The sequence below is a fragment of the Pollicipes pollicipes genome, unplaced genomic scaffold, assembly GCF_011947565.3.
Source record: "Pollicipes pollicipes isolate AB1234 unplaced genomic scaffold, Ppol_2.1 Scaffold_2555;HRSCAF=2994_pilon_pilon_pilon, whole genome shotgun sequence".
Taxonomy (NCBI): Eukaryota; Metazoa; Arthropoda; class Thecostraca; order Pollicipedomorpha; family Pollicipedidae; genus Pollicipes; species Pollicipes pollicipes.
Genome location: NW_023596136.1, coordinates 30,745,537 through 30,765,120, shown reverse-complemented (window position 1 = coordinate 30,765,120; position 19,584 = coordinate 30,745,537). Strand labels below are relative to the sequence as shown.

Here is a 19,584-nt window from a genome sequence, read left to right as displayed (position 1 = left end):
CACCATTTTTCCTTCCTTTTTCGCAGACCCGTCACAAGTAAACACAAACTCCTCAAGAGCTTGCCAGGTAACGCTGCTGCGCGGCAGACCCGTCCCTCTCCCCGCGCCCGCGCGCGCAGCGTGACCGACCAGTTTGATCTCGAGGAAGTCGTCGTGCGTCTCGGAGTCGATGCGGAGCAGGGTGCCGTCCGGTTTGGAGGTGCTGAAGCCGACGGCGACCAGGTCGGTGCGGCGGTCCGGCCGCCGGTCCCGCTCGTACTCGTATTCGATCTGGCCGCCGCTCGAGCCGAACTCGTAGCTCACCGACTCTGTCGGACGGGGCAGGCACGGGTGGAGGTCCGTGTCGTTTTGGAGGTCCGGGTCGTTTCGGAGGTCCGTGTTGTTTTGGAGTTCCGTGGTATCTCCGTGTCTGTCTCGGCCCAAAACAAGCAGGCGGGGGGTCGAGCCTCAAGACAAATCCGTTAACAAGCACTGACAACGCAAGAAAATTGCTATGCAAAACTTTCTGTCTCCTCCCCAGAACTCAGTTTCATACAGCGGTGCCTTTGCAGCAGGAGAGTGAAGGGGACCTGGGGGGGAGGGGGGGGAGGGGGGACGAATAACGTACGGACCGGATAAATTCAGATGGTCGAGCTCACTTGGCGTGAAACTCCCCATGCGTATTTCCGCATACCAACCGCGAGAGGAAGCGTGGGGTATGGTAATCGCCGGAGTGGATGCCAAGGACATGACATTTGAACTCCACCGACTGCTCGAAAAAGTCGGCTCGGGCAAACAAAAGCTCCCTTAACGCACAAGACATGGAGAGCGAGGAGGGGGAGGGGGAGCTTTTCACTGACCTCGCCTCTTCGAACGCGAGGCGCAGCGAAGACAATGAACAGCCTGGGCGTACACACCCGACGGCCCGGCCAAACGCGAAAATGGACATGAGCCCGTGCCATTATCGTAAGTCCACACATTACAAAGCACAGACGGCGACCATTCTGGCCACGCCGCAAGGGTTCGTCGCCATCGTCGCCAAAGTTTCGGAACGACGAGGGGTGTTGATGCGTGAGTGAAGGAATCGGCCTCGTAGTTTTAAAACGCTACCAGATACGGCACGCGCTTGGAGTAACGACACTCGTAACTTTGGAACGCTAACCAGATAGGCCAAGCGCTGCATGAAACGACAGTCGTAACTCACCGACGCACCAGACAGACGGCAACGATCTTCGCCCGCATGGCGGGGAGGAAGAGATCCGAGACTTAAACCTGATTTAAGTGGGAGCAAGCTGGTGATCCCACCCTCCCCCCGTAGCGATTGGCCCAGCGCGGAGCACCGAACAGCTTGAGAATATGCCTGCGGTGTTCATGCCGCACTGCTACCACGAAGGCAGTGATTGAGCTGTTGCATTACGGTTAGATGATATCGGTCGTCCAGAATGCACGGGAAATGTCTGGCCCCATCGAGTGTGGGGACGGAGAACAACAAACGCGCACGGGGGCACCAGCTGAGAGCTGGATGACGCATAGCGTTTGATAAGATGTTACAATGGCACAAAAGGCTGAATTTTCTGTCATACGTGCACCCAGGCCGTCAAGTTATTCCATGTAAAATGTTGGGTAGTCGAACTACGTTTAGCCCGCTTCATGTACTTTCCCACGGGCCAGGCAACATCTAATCACTGTTACTGCAATGGCAAAGCCTCCGTGCATCCACTGGCATGCCCCTGGTTGAGTAGCACGCTTCCCGGGCGGCCGCAGCTTTACCAGTCGTACAGTCTTTGACACACCATCCCGCAGCCAGTGTCGCCTGGGCTCCAGCACCTTACAGTCGATCTGTGCGCCCTGTCAAGCCGCGCGCTGGTCCAGTCTCTGACATACCGTCCGTGCAGCGGGACCCGACGAACGACGTGAGCGTACAGTCGCACGTGTACGAGTTCCAGTCCTGCTTGCAGATGCCTCCGTTCCTGCACGATTCCGGTGAACAGCGCGAGTCCGGCCCTGCGGAGACAGGAGTCCTAGTCGTCAGGAGTCCCAGCCGGCGTACAGCTGCTCAGAAGCCATGGAACAAACCCGCCCCAGCCGGTGGTACGGGGCTCACAAGGAGCTTCTCAAAGGCGGGAGTAAAGCCTTATCTCATTGCATTCCGTCGCATTATTCAGTGCAGCTATGCATAAAAACAAACGTGGCGGCTGCACATGATGATTTCCAAGCCATTTAGGATACCGACTTCAGACATCCGCGCCGTGACCCAGCCGTGGCGCCCGATAACCCAAGAGCCCGCCCGTCCCCAGCACCGGCATTGACACATTCTAGCAACAAATCAGCAAGTCAAGTTAAGCTCCCACATCGCCAGACTAACTGCTGCGTGTTGCCACCGCTTCTGCGCCCGTTTTGTCCAAACCAAACGGGACAATACTTTTGCCGTGTGCCGAATGGATTTAACTCGAGCTTGCTGAATCAATACATTTGGAACGTTGTAAAAGGTCGCGGGCTGACAATGAGAGCATCGGAGAAGTGCACTACTTTAGACGAGAAGACAAAACAAGTCCCGATCTTAGTCTTCGCGAGCTCGCAGGACACCCATCAAAGCCCACAGGTTTGGTGTCTAAAGTCACTTGGACTCGCACGGAAGAGACGGCACCGAGGTTTCATGCTAGGCTTACACAACACAGATTGCATTGGACATGTCGTTGCATGTCAAAGGACATACCTCTAGCAGCGGCTTTCTTTGAGGACAACATACAATGGTAATAAAGCGACCTTCACGCAATGAAACAAACGTATGCGTGCCAGAACGCTGGTACAGCTGCAGGCGTAATCCGCTGGTAACAGTCACGTTTGGTCGATACAGGCAATTGTTAGGTGCAATGACCATTGCCTTTTCGAGTGCCGAACAGGTGAGTACGCCCGAAAACAGGGCTCCGCAACGACCAAGCGCACAAACATAATCAAGCAAGTTGTTTTTTCAGGCGCAGACCAGTAATTGGAGTATTCAGTATTACCTCCTCCTTCAGGCGCGGACCGGCAATTGGAGTGTTCAGTACTACCTCCTCCTTCAGGCGCGGACCAGCAATTGGAGTGTTCAGTACTACCTCCTCCTTCAGGCGCGGACCAGCAATTGGAGTGTTCAGTACTACCTCCTCCTTCAGGCGCGGACCAGCAGTTGGAGTGTTCAGTACTACCTCCTCCTTCAGGCGCGGACCGGCAATTGGAGTGTTCAGTACTACCTCCTCCTTCAGGCGCGGACCAGCAATTGGAGTGTTCAGTACTACCTCCTCCCCTACAGAATTGCCACTTGTCGGGGGAACACAGCATAGCGAAGGCGAAGGCGAAACCGGGGAACGTATGACGAGCCCATCCGAGGTTCTTCCAGTGCCGTGCTCGGAAGGCCGCCTCTGCCCCGCACTCCCGACCACCAGGCGCTCCGCAGCGGACTTTCCGACATATCTCGCAAATCCGCGGATAAGTTGCATAACAGATCTTTACACCGAGAAGTGCGCGAGCGGAAGGACGCACGGAATTTTCCACCCCACGTAGTTAGATCAACCGCGTCATCCACTTAAAGCTTCGTCCCCATTGGTCCACGTCAAGGCCTCACTGCGAATCAGTGGCAGCCCGCAACCACCAAGCCAAGGGACTGCCAGAGTCCGGACTTACCGACGCAGCCGGCCACCACCGAGCTCAGGGACCGCCGGAGTGCGGACTTACCGACGCAGCCGGCCACCACCGAGCTGCTGGGGATGACCGGGTAGCGCACGAGGTCGGGCGTCTCGCCGCCGCCCACCAGCAGGCTGGCCAGGCAGCCCTTGTAGCCGAACCGGGACTGGATCTTGGCCGGCAGCCGGCCGTACAGCTCGTCCGGAACACCGCCTGAGGCGCCGGCAGCGGCCAGTCAAGTGTCGCCGTCGCACGACACTCGAGGCGACATGCCAACGTCCGACGTCTGGCCGTTGACGAGGCCGCGGCCAAACGTTATTAGTGGCGATGAGCCCCACGTGCGCTGCGGCAGGCGGAGCGTCGCGCGCCTCATCAAATACGGAATGTTCAGCACGCCCGGGTCAGTCGTCTACCCGACCCGTCGCGTCCGGACCATGCAATCGATCGCGCGCCGAACGCGACGCGACCGAAATGAAACAACCTAATCCCCTCGCCTCGAAATCAATCGGCATTCGCCCGCCTCCCACCGCGTGCCGGCGCGGCGCGCGCCCGGCCTCACCGACGTAGAGCGGACCCTGCAGGTCGAGGTTCTCGTTCAGGCCCATGCTGCTGACGGTGGCCGTGTGCTCGTCCACCATCAGCGTGTGCGTGCGCGCGTTGGGCCGGCCGATCGTCACCGAGTGCCAGCTGTTGTCGTTGAGCGTGCTGTGCCGGTTGTCGCGCACCGTGACGGCGCCATCCCCCAGGTTGAACACGTAGAACAGGTGGCCGCCGACCAGCTCGACGGCGAGGAAGTCCTGGCCGCTGCCGCCGTTGTACAGCAGCAGGCCGCTGGGCTCCAGCGTGCGGAACTGGAAGTGCACGCTGACCGTCGCGTAGGCGCGCAGCTGGCGCAGCGCCACAAATGAGTAGCGCGACTGGAAGGTGACGGGCCGCACCGGCGTCAGCTGGCGCCGGCCGAAGCGCGCCGAGCCCTGCGTGTCGTTGAGCCGGCCCTGGCGCACCAGCTCCAGCACCGGCTGCCCGTTCAGGTAGAAGTGCTGCAGCTGGCCGACTAGGTTGGGGGCGCCGAACGCGCCCGATGCCGACGGCGACACGGCGCCGATGTAGAGGAACTTGGTGCGCAACGTGGAGATGCCCGCCTCGAGGTTCTCTGCCGGGGAGGGGAGAGGTCAGTGCAATTGCCACTCAGTAGGGTCGGAGGTTCAGCGTGCGGATCCGGACGCTCTATCGCAGGTGACGAGGCGGAGGGCGTGAGGGTCGCGGTAGGAGGCGAGGTGGGAGGCGAGGACGCCCTCCTGTAGACTGAGGAGAAGCGGAAACTGAAGGAAACGCCCGCCTCCAGACACTCTGTCCATGGAAGAGGGGGGGGGGGGGGGGGGGGGAGGAAGCGAGAGGAGACCTTAACTTCACAGGATTCAACCTTCCAGATACTCTTTCGAAGGGGAAAAGGTTAATCAGGGGGCTCAGTTCTTTTTCATGCCCCAGCCCGTGAGGGGATAGGTCTCCAAGAGAACACAACCAACAGGCACCTGATCGATGAAAGACTGCGGCGGCGTCGGCTGGCACACTTTGGAAGACAGTGGAAACATTAATATAATATAAAAATATAATAAAATAATATCATATAATATAATATAAAAATTACTACCTACATGCGAACATGCTAGAGATTCGATCACCGCTGACGCACACTATGAGGCACACATCAAAGTCACCACGGAGTTCGAAGTCGCCACGTGTGCCTGCGTCGATCATGGCTCTCGTATGGCTCATATTCCGACGACAGCAGCTTCTGCGAGCCGACCGCTCATACCACGCGGAACAAGGCGCTTTCCGCGCTAATTCCCGCCCGGCGGCGGCGAGCACGTCTGCATGGCGTTTGCGGAAACCGCGGCGTTCGAGCTGGGTGCTTCTGGCGCGGCCGTGTGGTCGAGCACAGCGCTTTGCCGAAGCTTCGCCGAAGCCCACGTCTCGCGGCGCCGCAGAAGTTGTGTCGCCGAGCACGCCGCCCCGATCAGACCGTCCCGCCCTGAGGTCACCGGGGCTGCAGCGCCAGCTGACAAAGGCGGAAGCCGCGCGTGGCTGTCGGCTCGCACGAGCGGACGTTTGTTCCCGCTGACTGACATATTGTTCAGGCGCGGTGAGGGAGCTCAAGCATACAACGCGGCACACCTCGAGCGGAAACGTCGCCGGGAGGCATGCCGTCTCCAAGTAATTTACGATCCAGCACGCCCGCTAGCTGACAATGTGTCCGAGGTTTCGCGACAATGCCGTCTCCCCAGGAGCATGTGTGGGGGGAGGGGGAGGGGGCGAGCGGCGGATGAATACGTGCCGGCGGAAGGCGGCAAGCCGCCGGAGACGACGACGCGGACCGCCGGCCGGCCGCCATGGTTTATTCATGGGGCCGATTACCGGACGCCGCCGAAAACTTGCCGAAACCGAGGCGATAAGCCCTGCCGTCGAAGGCGCACGTGCCGGCCAGCCGGGCGCCGCCGCTCACGCCGTGCCTCGACCACTGGGCGGGAGATGGCGCGAACGGCGATAGATGGCCGCCGCTGGAGGCTCGCGACGCGATGGAAGTGCTCCACCGTTCAGCCTCCGGCGGAACTGGGGCGCGCATTGGGCGGGGAAAGCAGCGGCAGGCGTCCATGTATATATGCTGTTAACTTGAAGGTAGTTACAAGGAGAGCAGAGGTGAAGAAAGACGCATTGAACATGGCCATAAATAAAATGCATGCAGGGTACAACATGGGGAAGAAAAGAAAAAAAGGAAAGATAAAACTGAAGAGAAAGAAGACAAAAAGCGAAGAAAAAGGACCTACATATGACCGGAGGTGAGAAAATCAGGAAGGAGGGAACGCGGTTGAATCCTCTATAGATCAACTTCATACGGTCCGTTGGAATCCGATCGACGAATCCGTTCGAAATTTAAGCAGTTCATCAAGTTCCCTTTTCTGCAACTCCAAATTAGATACCGTCCAATCCCTACCAGTCATCTTTTTATCGTAATTTGCGACAATCCATGCGATATATATATATATATATATATATATATATATAATTTGCGACAATCCATGATTAATTAGCCCGGTGGAACCTAAAATATAAATGTAGGTGAATGGGTATGATATATTTTCCTTAAAATATGGATCCTTCGATACAATTCAATGTATCTACGTGCGGGACAACTCTGAATCCATGCTTGTCTTAATCATCGGCGTTTGAAAATGTTTGCAGTCACTCCAGTCTATTCCATAAATTAATAATAAAACCATGTCATTTATTCAATCTGTATAGATCGTAAGAGGAAAACGGTGAGTGCAGACGAGTAGAAGGACCAGACCACTTCCCCCGCGGCCACCAGCGTTTTGGCCGTTTTACGGGCCATGCCACCGTTTATGTCGTCATCTCCGGATGCTTCATTCAGGCTCACTCAGGCTGGGTTTATGAGCAATCTTTCGGCGCGGCCTAATGAGTCATCCCAGCCCAGTTTAGCGCATCACATGCAAATCAGTGGCACGACAGCCGTGAACGCAAGGCACGGTACCCGGCGGTACTTTTCGCCACCGATTGTGAAGTCCAGCCTCAGCGATAGCTACCAGCTTGTCCGACATGCCAGCTCGGGCGTGGCGGGAGCATGGCTGGTGCGCCGAGGGGGGGGGGGGGGGTAACGACAACGGAGCTCACCGTTCAGGGGGCGCTCGTTGTCGATGGTGGTTTCGATGTCCCTGTGTCGCCGCTTGACAGCCACTCGGTGCCACTGGTTGTCGTTGAGCGTCTGGCCCGCGTGGATTTGCTGGAGAGGAGAGGCGGGTGAGTTGACTTGGGTGGGTGGCACCTCACTGCTCCGAATCGATTCGAAAAGAGGCGAACAGGCAATGACCGGTGTGATCTGCAATGCATATACGACTTAAAGGGGACTGGTTTAAAGCCAGTGGGGATCGTTAAGATCACCAAAAAGTTCACAGCTAAGTGCACCGCAGCCCACACACCCTGAAGCTCGTTAATCCGCCACCGAGCTGAGTGTATCGCCAGTGCCCGACAGCCGCATTAGCGCGATGACGGTCGTGAGGTCGGCATCAAGCCCCGGACGCGACGCAGCACACCGTCCGGCGGACGGCACTGGCGTGTGTCCGCCGCGGGCCGCACAGAGTAGAGCTGCGGGCACTCCGGACAGCGGCCACTCCGGACAGCGGCCACTCCGGCGCCGTCTGCCTGCCTCCGCCGGACGCTGGCCAGGCGGCGGCAGGGGACCGGCTCTGGTCTGGCCCGGGCCCGCTAATGGGTACTGATGAGGTTACCGGCTCGGTGGATCAGGGAAGAGTGGGTGGGGGGGGGGGGGGGCGTGTGATCAGAGGGCCCAGCTCTCTCGGGGATATGGCGCTGACTCGTGGACGCCCAGGGACGGAGGGCGCGATGGGTTAAACAACCGTTTACTCAGGGGCAGAACAGACCCAGTGAGACATGAAAGAGCTTTTCAACAGGCTCCTGTTTCCAAAGGCGTCTCAATAACTAACTAGGCATCCCTCCCGAGAGGCTTCAGTCCATGTGCGTAATACGTTGGGAGGCCCGTTTCGTCAGCCGAGACCGAGTTTCAGAACCGTGGCCTAAAAAGTTCGATGGGCTACCCCCCCCCCCCAGAAAAGTAATAACTCAGGGTCTCCAAACAGGTGGGACGGGAGGTAAGGGGTGGGGCAGCTCACTCTCCGACAGGGAAGACAATACACTGTCGCCTTACAGCGGTAGTATCGTTTGGGTTGGTTACATCATCTTGAGCATCCGCCACAAGCTACCATGCACAACGTCGTGCCCAGTCGCTCAGCGACGCCCGGACCAGCCCCTAGCTAAGCCGGGTGGTCGCAAGCGTAGAGTGCCAAAGCCTCTTGTTATATTTACCGCACAGGTAAACATTAGTCATCAGCGGACGGCTATGAAAAAATTAGAAAAAGTATGTTTTGAGACCCCGTTTTTGATGCAGCGCTATGGTTAAAGCCAATGTTCTGAAGCGATCACAGCCATGGTATCCACAGCCACGGGGATGCTGCTGCTGCGATCCGCGGGGCGTGGGGATCTGTCGTAATCGCTCCCCAGCCCGGCGTAGGATGAGGACGCTGCAGATTAACGAGAGTGTTCCACATTGGTGTCCAAGATCATTCGGTGCAGTTAGCAGCCCTTCCTTCTTGAGACCTAAATCCGCTCATGTGTCTGGAACACCACGCCTCCGAAGATCTGCAGACTTTTCGGTGAGACTTTGTCAAGGTCACCCAAGCATCCATGCCGCCATAATAACGTTATTCGAATCCTGCCATTCCATTGGTCATGCGGCGATTAAGACCAATAAAAATGTAATTGTCGAGTCGCTCATAACCGTCGTTCGATGGCACGATTTCCAGGTATAATGGCCGCGTCAGATGGCTCTCAACCAATCCTGTGCAAGCCACGAGGACGTAATCAAACAATAACTTACTGAGAAGCATAGTTACTTAACAGCGAAATTGTGTTGTCTATGTAAATTTTCCCCTTAAAAACATCCTTATAGTTCTAAGTGAGTTTATTTCGTCACATCCGATGTTTGCTTTAACTCCTCAAATATGGAGCACTCCCTTTAAAAAGGGCGTCGTGGTATCATTTGGACATCAAGGTGGCTGCGTGCGCATTAAGTAACGAAGACGCTGTCTGTTTTAATCCAGTGCGTGGAATTAAGGGAAGGAGTCTAAAGAGTCAGCATGACAAAATATCTTATCGTGCATACAGCTGTCCCCAAATGCAAGGGGCAGTTGGGACTGCAAATACTCTAAGGTAGTTGGAGACGCAATTAAGATGCCATCAAAGGCATCCTTAAAGCAGCTTTCTCGAGTGCTACGTGTAGCGTGACCTAGAGGGCATTGATCACTAGGACGGACTCCTCATATTGCCTCAGCACGTACAAATCAATGCTGATTGAAATGCAACACCCAAGCGTAACGCCAGAACACGACAAACCACTCAGGCGCGCCATTCCATTTCATATTTGGGACAAAGTTCGGGAGTTATCGGAAACTCATCAATCTCAGCCGTTAGCACCCAAATTTGCGTGTTGCTAGGGAAGTGTCGGGGAATGGCTACAGGTGGCAACTGGCAAGCTGCCAGAACTTAGGTTATTTTGTCGTAACGGAATCTGCGATGGCATTTACAATTTGGTGAATTGGGTTCAAGACATGCATGTAATCGTGATTTGTTTTGTATGATAAAAAATTACGTTCATTCCCATGGCTTAGCCGTGTTTCGAATTTAAGTTAGCTTTTCCCATTCGTCCAAGTCATGCAGCGGCAGGGCGATCGCGCCAGCCTGCGCCATGTCACCAACTGGACCAGCCGGGCGAGCCTCACCTTGTACGTGTCGTCAATGCGCATTGTAAGGCGGATCCGGCCGCCGTTGAGGGCCAGCTCCACACGGTCCGAGTTGCCCGCGGTGGTGGCGAACAGCAGACCTGCGAGATAGGGTACGAGGTCATGCGAGGGGCTGATCAGGCCTGGGCTGGGCTGGGCACCAGGTCAGGGGGCAGACGGGGTCACGACGGGGGTCCGACGAGGTTAGATCAGTCAGGGCAACAGGCCGGATAAGTCAGATCAGGGATAGACAAGGTCAGGTCAGGTGCATACGAGGTCAGGTCAGAGGAGGCCAGGTCAGAGAAGGACGAGGCCGAAGCAGGGTAGACGAGACAACGTCAGGGAACAGACAATCTTGAGTCATGGCTGGGTCGGGTTAAGCGTTTAGCGCAACATCACGGAATGGGAAATTAAAAGACGGTCGGGAGCGTGCAGGATCAGATCAGTAACATAATAGGTTAAGTCACGCACGGGCAATGCCAGTTCACGACAAGAGATCAACTCGGGGATGACAAAAGACTAAAACACGTCAGGTCAGCACAGCACACGGTCGAACAATGTTTAGTTCATTCACCCGGTCAGCCGAAGTCACGGCGTGGGTAGTTTCGGGGTTCAGAAACAAAGAAGGTCAGATCGAAGCGGCACCGACAAAGCATATCGCCGCGTCATCGCAGCATGTCTGAAAAGGCATCGCGCACAGACGGCTTTTTCCGTCATCAGCCAACAACTCATTACCCCGACTCCGACAAGCTATGATTATGCCATCCGTGCAGCGGACATCCTGTCCAGTTTCTGTCACGCTCACGCTAGGCCATACCACGTGACCCCGTCTTCTGCCCTAACAACACTTCGAAGTGGCGGATGGCCCACGGCCTCATTTCAGCCTTCGAGCTCGCGCTGGCGGGCGCGGCAGCCAATCGACTTTCCCAATTACCGGTCCTCACTGAAAGGCCGCGCAATCTGGGGGACGCTTCAGTCCGACCAGCAGACATCTGGACTGGATCACGAGCCCGGCCGCCCCTGCCCGGAATGGACTCCCGGCAGCCGAATCAGCGCCCCGCAGGTCCCAAATGTGGCGTGCGCTGCGCTGGTAGCCTGAAGCCGCACGCCCCGTGGATTGACGGCCAGTAATGAGGTGGACGGCAATCACAATTGGACGGGTTCATTATTCGTGAGGGGTATTGAGCCTGGGAAACGTGAAATTGTTCGCTGGTTTTGAAAGGACTGAACCTAGGCTTTGAACCGACGGAGCTCAAAGGCGTTGAAATCGCCTCACACAAAGCGCCTGGTCTAGCTTCGTATGAAATTAATACCACATTTAAATATCGAACCTCGCCGGCAACTTAAGAAATTCCGCCAGTGCAAATTCCTCCCAAGATTTCACAAGGACTTCCTCCCATAACAATGAACATTGAAATTCGACGAAGTTGGGGAAAAGCACGTAATTCACCACGGCCCCGTCACACAAACCTAGACGGCGATCAGACGTACGTGGGTATTGCCCCAGACTGACGCACGATCCAGCGTTATCCCGGGCCGTGCTATCACCATCTGTTTTCATAACAGCCATGTGAAAAACGAAGCCTTGCCGACGAAACTCTAAAAACAACCAATCACGTCCAATCTGGACGCCTTTGATTCCCTCCGTGAACACCCATCTCCAACCTGTCTGATACGGCCGTGAGTCCAGACCCGAGGCTGCGACCGCCGTACCTGAGGGTCGGCTGGTCCTGAAGCGCAGGGTGATGTCGTCGGCCTCGGTGTACTGCTCGCTGTGCAGCGGCACGATCATGTGCTGCGTGCCGTCGAAGCTCACGGTGGTGGCATCTGCGGCCGGGCGCACGGTGTGACGGCCGTGCCGTGGCAGTGCGAACCGATGGCGACACGTCCGGTGGGAGCACGAACCGGTGACGACACGTGCGATGGGAGCACGGACCGATGGGAATACGTGCGATGGGAGCACGGACCGATGGGGATACGTGCGATCGGAGCTCGTACCGATGGCAACACGCGCGATGGCAGCATGGACCGATGGGAACACGTGCGATGGGAACACGGACCGATGGGGATACGCGCAATGGGAGCACAGACCGATGAGGACACGCGCGATGGGAGCACGGACCGATGGGGACACGTGTGATGGGAGCACGTACCGATGGGGCTACGCGCGATGGGAGCACGGACCGATGGGGACACGCGCGATGGGAGCAAAGACCGCCTCGCGGCCGCCGCCTTCCACACGATGGTGGTGGTGATCCGCACAACATGATATCCGAATGAAACAGCTGCATAGTATTATCTCGTCCTTTGGCGACGTCGCACAGGACCTTGGTAGACGACTGACCTTCGGTGCACGTGCCCCCGGTAAAGCTGGTCATAGTGCAGTCACAGATGAACCTGTTCCAGCCGTCAGAGCACTGGCCGCCGTTCATGCAGGGCTGCGAGTCGCACTGCGGCGGGCCCGAGTGACACTCGGTCAGCACAGAGCCACCTGCGGAGGAGCCACAGAGCGCGGGTCAGGTCACAGGCGGAACTGGCGCTGACACACACGCCGGAGGCACCCGCGAAAAGGTCAGAGGTCAAAATCCAGCTGGAGGAAACGATGGGGTCGCCCGGGGGCAATTATCAGCAGAGAGCGACCCGCAGACGGGTCAAAGAGCAGCAGAAACTGGCGCTGCGGTGAACTTGAGAGGCGATGTCGGCTGCAATGCGGCGAGGTTGGAAGGTAAGAGGTCCGGTGCAGACAGAGCTGGAGCAACACTTCGTGACATCAGCTCCCGAATCGCCGGGTCGGGGTCACAGTGCACAACGACATTACCAGTTTAGAAGCCGAAACCCTCAACTGACGCCGAAAGGCATCAAACCGTCCGAGGTCGGAGTCAGAGGCCAACGAACTGCGAGCAGTCAGAGGTCAACGAATTGTCGCCAGAAGTTTCCCGAGGGAGACCGTCGGGCGAGTGAAGGAATGAACGCAAGAATCTAAGGAAGCCTTCCAAGTAATCCAGGTGCTCGAGGCAAAGCAACCCGAGTCAGAGGCTGGAGGTCAGGGGCCACAGCGCCGAGATGTGCCCTCCGGGAGATGCCAGCCACTCGGACCCTCGACCCCCGAGAGTTGTGTGGTTCGGACCGAGTGCTCCGGTCAAAGGTCGGTGAACCGCGCTCAGTTTGCGGCAGCGGCTGGCCGCGGGAGCAAGCAGCGTGAAAAATGTGACGTCCTGACGTGGTTACGGCCCGGCCTGTCCGGTCCGCGGCAGTATTTTACGCCAGCAATTTATGCCTTCTTGATCCACTCATGTGACAGGTTATCAAGAGGTTAGGAGCATAAGCTACGAGCTGATGGGGTGGAAAAGTCAGGCCTGATGTTTCATCGTACCGCTTTGACGTTTCACTCGCGAGCTCTTGAAGTGGTGATGATACGCATGCATTTAACCCTGAAGAAGTTCATGAACGACCAACTGTCTAAATACACAACGACATTTAAGAGCAATGCTAGGAGTTAAGAATGTAATTCAGCTATACAGCAATACCAAGCATGGCCTGTTTCACGAAGGATTCCGCTGGCAAGCCAATGATTAGAATATATTCAGGTATGCAGGTCATGGCCTGTACACGTACATACAAGTTAGCATTTTAGTATGGCCGGAAGACGGGCGTGCGCTGAGTGTTCCATCTGCGGGCGACGCGAAGGCTGTCAGAAAAATTATGCTGTGATTCACATTCTTGTTCAGTTATATTATTATAATTAAAATTCAAGTCAATTTGGCTCCTACTCGACGCCACCTTCAAAGGCATCCTAACTGCATTCTGGCGGTATTTGTTGAATTCACGAGCCGAATGCGTGCTTCGTTTCCAACGGGTGAAACGATCCTATCCTACAATGACTTAAACACATTTCATCTTTGTCTATATCAATGCACTTAGAAGGAACCCACCAACAGAAACATCTGGCGCATTAGTTAAGCAAATGACATATTGGTTCTTCAACAATGAAAGGGAGCTGGAGGAACTAAAGAGCTATTGTTCTGGTGCGCCTAGAGTTCACCACGCCACACTGAAAGCCACGGTTAAGTGCGTCTTCCTTAATCGATTATCGCTAGCAGAGCTGAAACTCGTTCTTAAAGAAGTTAACTGCTGGCCTACACGGACAAACGATTAAAAAACGTGCTTTTGGGGCGGAGCCACGCTCAGTGCACACTGGGTCTAGCACACGACATGAAAATCCCAACGCCAGTCCGGCATCCGGGCATAAGATCAAAGGTCACACCTGCTGAGCTCCCCAAAAGGTCAAGTATTTGTTCACACACACCCCTAAGTTCAAGGCATCCCATTTGGAGTGAATTGCCATGAATGGGATTCAGGACACTGGAGTGTCAAACACAGGCTGGTGACGCTTCTCGACCGTTAAAACACAGGTCTCTGAAGCCGTCCGCAGAGGAAATCGCAGCTGTTGGGCCTCAAAAGATTGCTGCAGAGACCGGGCCTATTCATGCCGGGTGGAGAGAGAACAGCGGCATCACTCTTTACAGAGAACAGCGGCACCACTCTGCAGAGAACATTGACATCAAAACAGTGGCATCACTTTGCATAGAACAGCGGCATCACTCTGCAGAGAACACTGGCATCACTCTGCATAGAACAGCGGCATCCCTGCATAGAACGGCGGCATCACTCTGCAGAGAACAGCGGCATCACTCTGCAGAGAACAGCGGCATCAGTCTTTGCAGAGAACAGCAGCACAGTCCGCAGAGAACAGTGGCATCACTCTTTGCAGTGTTCGTGACGAATCCCAGCGCTACTTTTACACGATAGTGAGTCATAGCTGCACCCTCGCCGGCGGCAGCTATTGCGCTATTCGACTTGCGTCATTGGCTAGCCCGTGGGGTTGGCACGTATCTCTCGACACTAGCACCAAATCGAATCAGAGCCACTGTGGATATCTTGGTGTCTGAGGAATCCAAAGATTTCTAGCTTGACATCTGGATCAGGTCAACCACGGTTTTCTGGGCACAGCACGGAACTTTTTTATTAAAGCGGAAAAATTATCGTCTTCTAGATTGTACCAAGTGCACAAAGTGACCAACAACCGACCCATCAAAGGATAAAAGACCATCCTAAGTCATTGCCTTCGGGCAACCTTGCTGAGCTTTTAGAAGCGAAGTGCCTCCCGCATGCCGATATCTTCTCCTGATTTCGTGCCCAAAATATCATTTAATGCGGACTAAAAGCCCACTCTGGTCATTGACCTCCCGAGCGTATTGTTTAGCACTTCTGGGATGCTGGGCAGCTCAGCACTTTCCAGTGGCATGCTACAGGACGTGTTCAAGATTGCGGACGCTCACCACCGTGTTAACCACAGAGTCGTGTCGGCCACTTGTCGCTTACTGCTTTCGGAGTCGCTACCAGCTCTCCTCTCCTTAAGCAGGGCGGACACAGGCCCAATCCTTGCAGGACCGTTGGACACTCACACGCCCACTCTCCTCCAGGAGTGCCCGTTCTCGCCCTCCAATCCGGCGCAAGAGTCGCAGCACTCAATCCGCCCCGGCCTGACGCCGTCGCCTCCCCAACTGCCGCACTCACCGCTGTCCTACCCCCGACCCGCCGCCGTCGCCTCCCCAGCCACCGCACTCACCGCCGTCCTACCCTCGACCCGCCGCCGTCGCCTCCCCAGCTGCCGCACTCACCGCTGTTCTGTCCTCGACCCGCCACCGTCACCTCCACAGCCGCCGCACTCACCGCTGTCTTGGCGGCGGGCGTACTTGGCCACGTCGATGACGCTGCCGTTGATGACGAGGTCGCGCAGGCAGCCGACGTAGCCGAGCCGGCGCGTGCCGGACCACACCTGGGCCGGCACACGCACCCGGTCGTGGTCCGCGCCCAGCCCGCCCACGTACAGGGCGCCCTCCAGGTCCAGCCGGTTGTGGCTGCCTGATGACGGCGGCCGAGGGCGGCGTCAGGCGGAGGACGACGATGTTGGGCAGGGGACGGCGGAGGGGACGGCGATGTTGGGTGAGGGACGGCAGAGGGGACGGCGATGTTGGGTAGGGGACGGCAGAAGAGACAGAGATGTTGGGCACGGGACGGCGGAGGACGACGATGTTGGGCAGGGGACGGCGGAGGAGACGGCGATGTTGGGCAGGGGACGGCAGAGGAGACGGTAATGTTGGTCAGGGACGGCTGAGGAGACGGCGATGTTGGGCAGAGGACGGCAGAGGAGTCGGTAATGTTGGTCAGGGGACGGCAGAGGAGACGGCGATGTTGGTCAGGAGACAGCAGAGGAGATAGCGATGTGGGGCAGGGGACAGCAGAAGAGACAGAGATGTTGGGCAGGGGACAGCGAACGAGATGGCGATGTTGGGTAAGGGACGGCAGAGGAGACGGTGATGTTCGTCAGAGGACGGCAGAGGAGACGGCGGTTGTTGATCAGGGGAAGGCAGAGGAGACGGCGATGTTGGGCAGAGGACGGCAGAGGAGACGGCAATGTTGGGCAGGGGACGGCGGAGGAGACGGCGATGTTGGGTGAGGGACGGCAGAGGAGACGGCAATGTTGGGCAGGGGACGGCAAAGGAGACGGCGATGTTGGTCATGGGACGGCAGAGGAGACGGCGATGTTGGTCAGGGGACGGCAGAGTAGACGGCAATGTTGGTCAGGGGACAGCAGAGGAGACGGTGATGTTGGGCAGAGGACGGCGGAGGAGACGGCAACGTTGGACAAGGGAGAGTAAAGGAGAGGTAGCAAACTACGCAAGAGACGAAAGGGGGGCTTGAATGGAGGACGGTAGGCAAGAAAGGACGGCAGGGAAGATATGGACGTAAGCAGGTGACAGCGGAGGAGACAGGGAACGGCAGTGGAGGCACGTTAAGTTGGCGGGCACAGGGGAAGTCATGAAATCACTGAATACAAAATTGAACGGAGGGCAAAAGGCATGGAAGGTCAGTTTTGTCTCCTTGTCTTTGCAATGCATTTGCTATTCGCCAGTATGACAGGGTGCATGCTTCCCTAGAATCGAGGTCTGATTAGTCACACGACGAATTATATGGTTCTTAATTTCAAATAATAACATCTTGAATAATCGTCACTGCAACGAGGCCAGCTATACCCGCAATACGTTGCTACACACTGGCCCTCAGCGCACCAATCCAAACGACATGGCCCGTGCGGTGGGCACACTCCACGGCGGGCAGCCGACAGCCGCCTGTCCCGACGGCGGTGGCCGGCCCCCGGCACTGACCGGGCGTGGCGAAGTCGAAGGCGGTGCCGTCGACGGTGACGCGGCCCTTCCTGCCGTCGCGGATGACGGCCACGTCGTGCCAGAGGCCGTCGTCCACACGCCGGTTGGTGGCGCGCACGCGCACGGCGCCCGAGCCCAGGTCCACGTGCACCCACACATTCCCGGCCAGCAGCTCGACCGCGAACATGTCATCCTGGGGCATGGCTGGCGTCAGAACGGCGCTGGCACGTGCCGCGCGGGCTGCTGAAAGGTAACTGTCATGTGGAGCGCGCTGAATGCCAGTTGCCATCCATCCTCCTGGCATGCGGCATGTGCCCCGCGCACCGATCGGCATGTGGCGGCTCATTACGGGCGCGGTTAGATTGATTCGTCGGGCAAATGGCGTGGGTTTGGGTTCACATCTGGTGCAGGAAACACGTAGTTCACGACTACTCGCGTGGACTCCGAGCAGACGAGCCCGCTGTTCGGTAGGCTGAGCACGTTGATACCGCCTGGCTCTGATGCATGGTGCCCGGCGGGGTCGTAACTACCTGTCAATGGCCGCCCTGGTCTGAAACCAAATTTGCTCCGACTTATTTGCTTCAGTGACATTTTATGTGACCAAAACTGAAAAATGTCGCGTCTGCCGAGCTTTTACTGGGGTTCTGACATCGCTGACACCAGTGGAGGCTGCGCCCATGTTGCTCAGCTGACCAATGAGAGCAGTCCAATCCGCTTCAGTACGATAACCGCCGCGCGCTTGGCCGGCCACGCATGTTAGCCTAGGCCGCAGGGCTCAGCAGAGACCAGTCTGGCGAGCATATAGTCGGCTCGGCATGGTCCCAGTACAGCCAGCCGCGCGGCGCCGGATCGAGAGAAAAAGCCGGCCGCCGTCCGGCGCGTTTGGCCGGACCAGGAAAAACAAGTCAACAGCATTATCCTGCGCGCTGGAGCGACCTAGAAAAAGAGCAGCTTCGCAGTCCAATGCGACGTCCAGCAAAAATAAAGCGGCCTGGGCCCGAGAGCTGCGTTTTGCTTCCACCAAAATGGCTCGCGGCAACGCCTTTGAAGTTGAGCGCGGCGCGAAGATTAACACGCAGGCGCACAAAGCCGTGACGGGTAGCCGAGCGGCTTTTCAAAGATGGCGGCGCGGCTGACCGGCCGGGCAAGAGCCGCGGGCTCAATAAGACCAGCACGCGCCGCCTCCGGACAAAGGGTGACAAACGAGGCCGGCCGCCGCCGTAAGCGCCAGCGCGCCGCGCGACCAGCCACACTGAGTTGAGGTGCAGGGACGCCTCGACGGCTAGGGTTATGCACTTCACCGCCGCCCCGCCCGACCCTCCACTGAGCCGTGGACGCGTCTGAACTTCCGCAGAGACGCGGCTACCGATTGAACCACGGCTGCTGTTCGGCCGTTGAATCACGGCTATTTTCCAACCACTGAATATGGCTAACGTCCAACCACTGAATCGCAATTACTGTCCGACCAATAAATTGCGACATTGGATCATCCTTTGAACCAGACCAGCAAGCGATCCTCTGAACCTCAGACGTCCTCCGTTCATTGAACCACAACCATTTAACATCCACTGAAAGGTGGCCGTGCCCGGCCCACAATGCAATCATGATGGCAGATGATTATTCACGTGGACTCATGATTCATGATGGCTCCAATGCTGCGAAATATGATCCCGCAGTCGCGGTCGCCCCGGCAGCAGTTTCGACTCAGTGGCGTGCGGCACAGCGCCCGGGGAGAGCGTGAAGCACGGCTCCAAACATCGCAGTGAGCATCACAATGCGCCTGTTATCCATCCAACCAGCGCGTGGTGATTAGGTTTTCATGAGCTTATCACAACCGCAATCGGCTGCACTGCTGGAACGAATGCAACACTACGGATATACAAGTGAGGCACCCACGAAATATCGGCTGACGTGTTCGACAACATCAGTTAACACGTGATGGTACACAACGCCCATGATGGCACGCAACGCTTCAGTCATCAGCCGACAGCGCCAGCGCAACCATGTGCTGACTGGCCGTGGAGCAGCGCGCTGCGGTGCACCCTGGCGGTCGGCGTGCTGATGCATGGCAATTCTCGCGACAATGGAATTTGCTTTGGATTACCGACCCACCCCGAAAAAAACGAATATCTTAGCGATTGACACATAACGCCATAGTCTCTAGACAGGCAATCCTCCGTCAAAGTCATGTAGACAACATCGTTTACACCCTGCGGGAAATTTTGCTCCGCGCCACAAGCAAGCACGCGCCGGTATCGCTGCGCATGGAATTTTGATCCAGTCGGTGTCGATAAGATCTCTTGAAAAATGTCATAAATCCATGGCCTTATAATTCATCCATT

The 19,584-nt window shown here is 56.8% G+C and overlaps 1 protein-coding gene across 1 annotated transcript in view; it reads right to left on the bottom strand.

Moving 5' to 3' along the window:
- Nrx-1 (Neurexin 1) overlaps positions 1-19,584 on the bottom strand; it is an 86,598-nt gene that overhangs the window by 11,994 nt on the left and 55,020 nt on the right. The window contains exons 11-20 of the mRNA XM_037223343.1: positions 17,243-17,435; positions 15,747-15,938; positions 12,358-12,504; positions 11,727-11,840; positions 10,014-10,114; positions 7,333-7,441; positions 4,202-4,795; positions 3,694-3,855; positions 1,864-1,983; positions 130-308 (exon numbers count right to left, since the gene is read on the bottom strand). Of these exons, the coding sequence (XP_037079238.1) occupies positions 130-308; positions 1,864-1,983; positions 3,694-3,855; positions 4,202-4,795; positions 7,333-7,441; positions 10,014-10,114; positions 11,727-11,840; positions 12,358-12,504; positions 15,747-15,938; positions 17,243-17,435 (1,911 nt within the window). The remainder of the gene's footprint in view (positions 1-129; positions 309-1,863; positions 1,984-3,693; positions 3,856-4,201; positions 4,796-7,332; positions 7,442-10,013; positions 10,115-11,726; positions 11,841-12,357; positions 12,505-15,746; positions 15,939-17,242; positions 17,436-19,584) is intronic.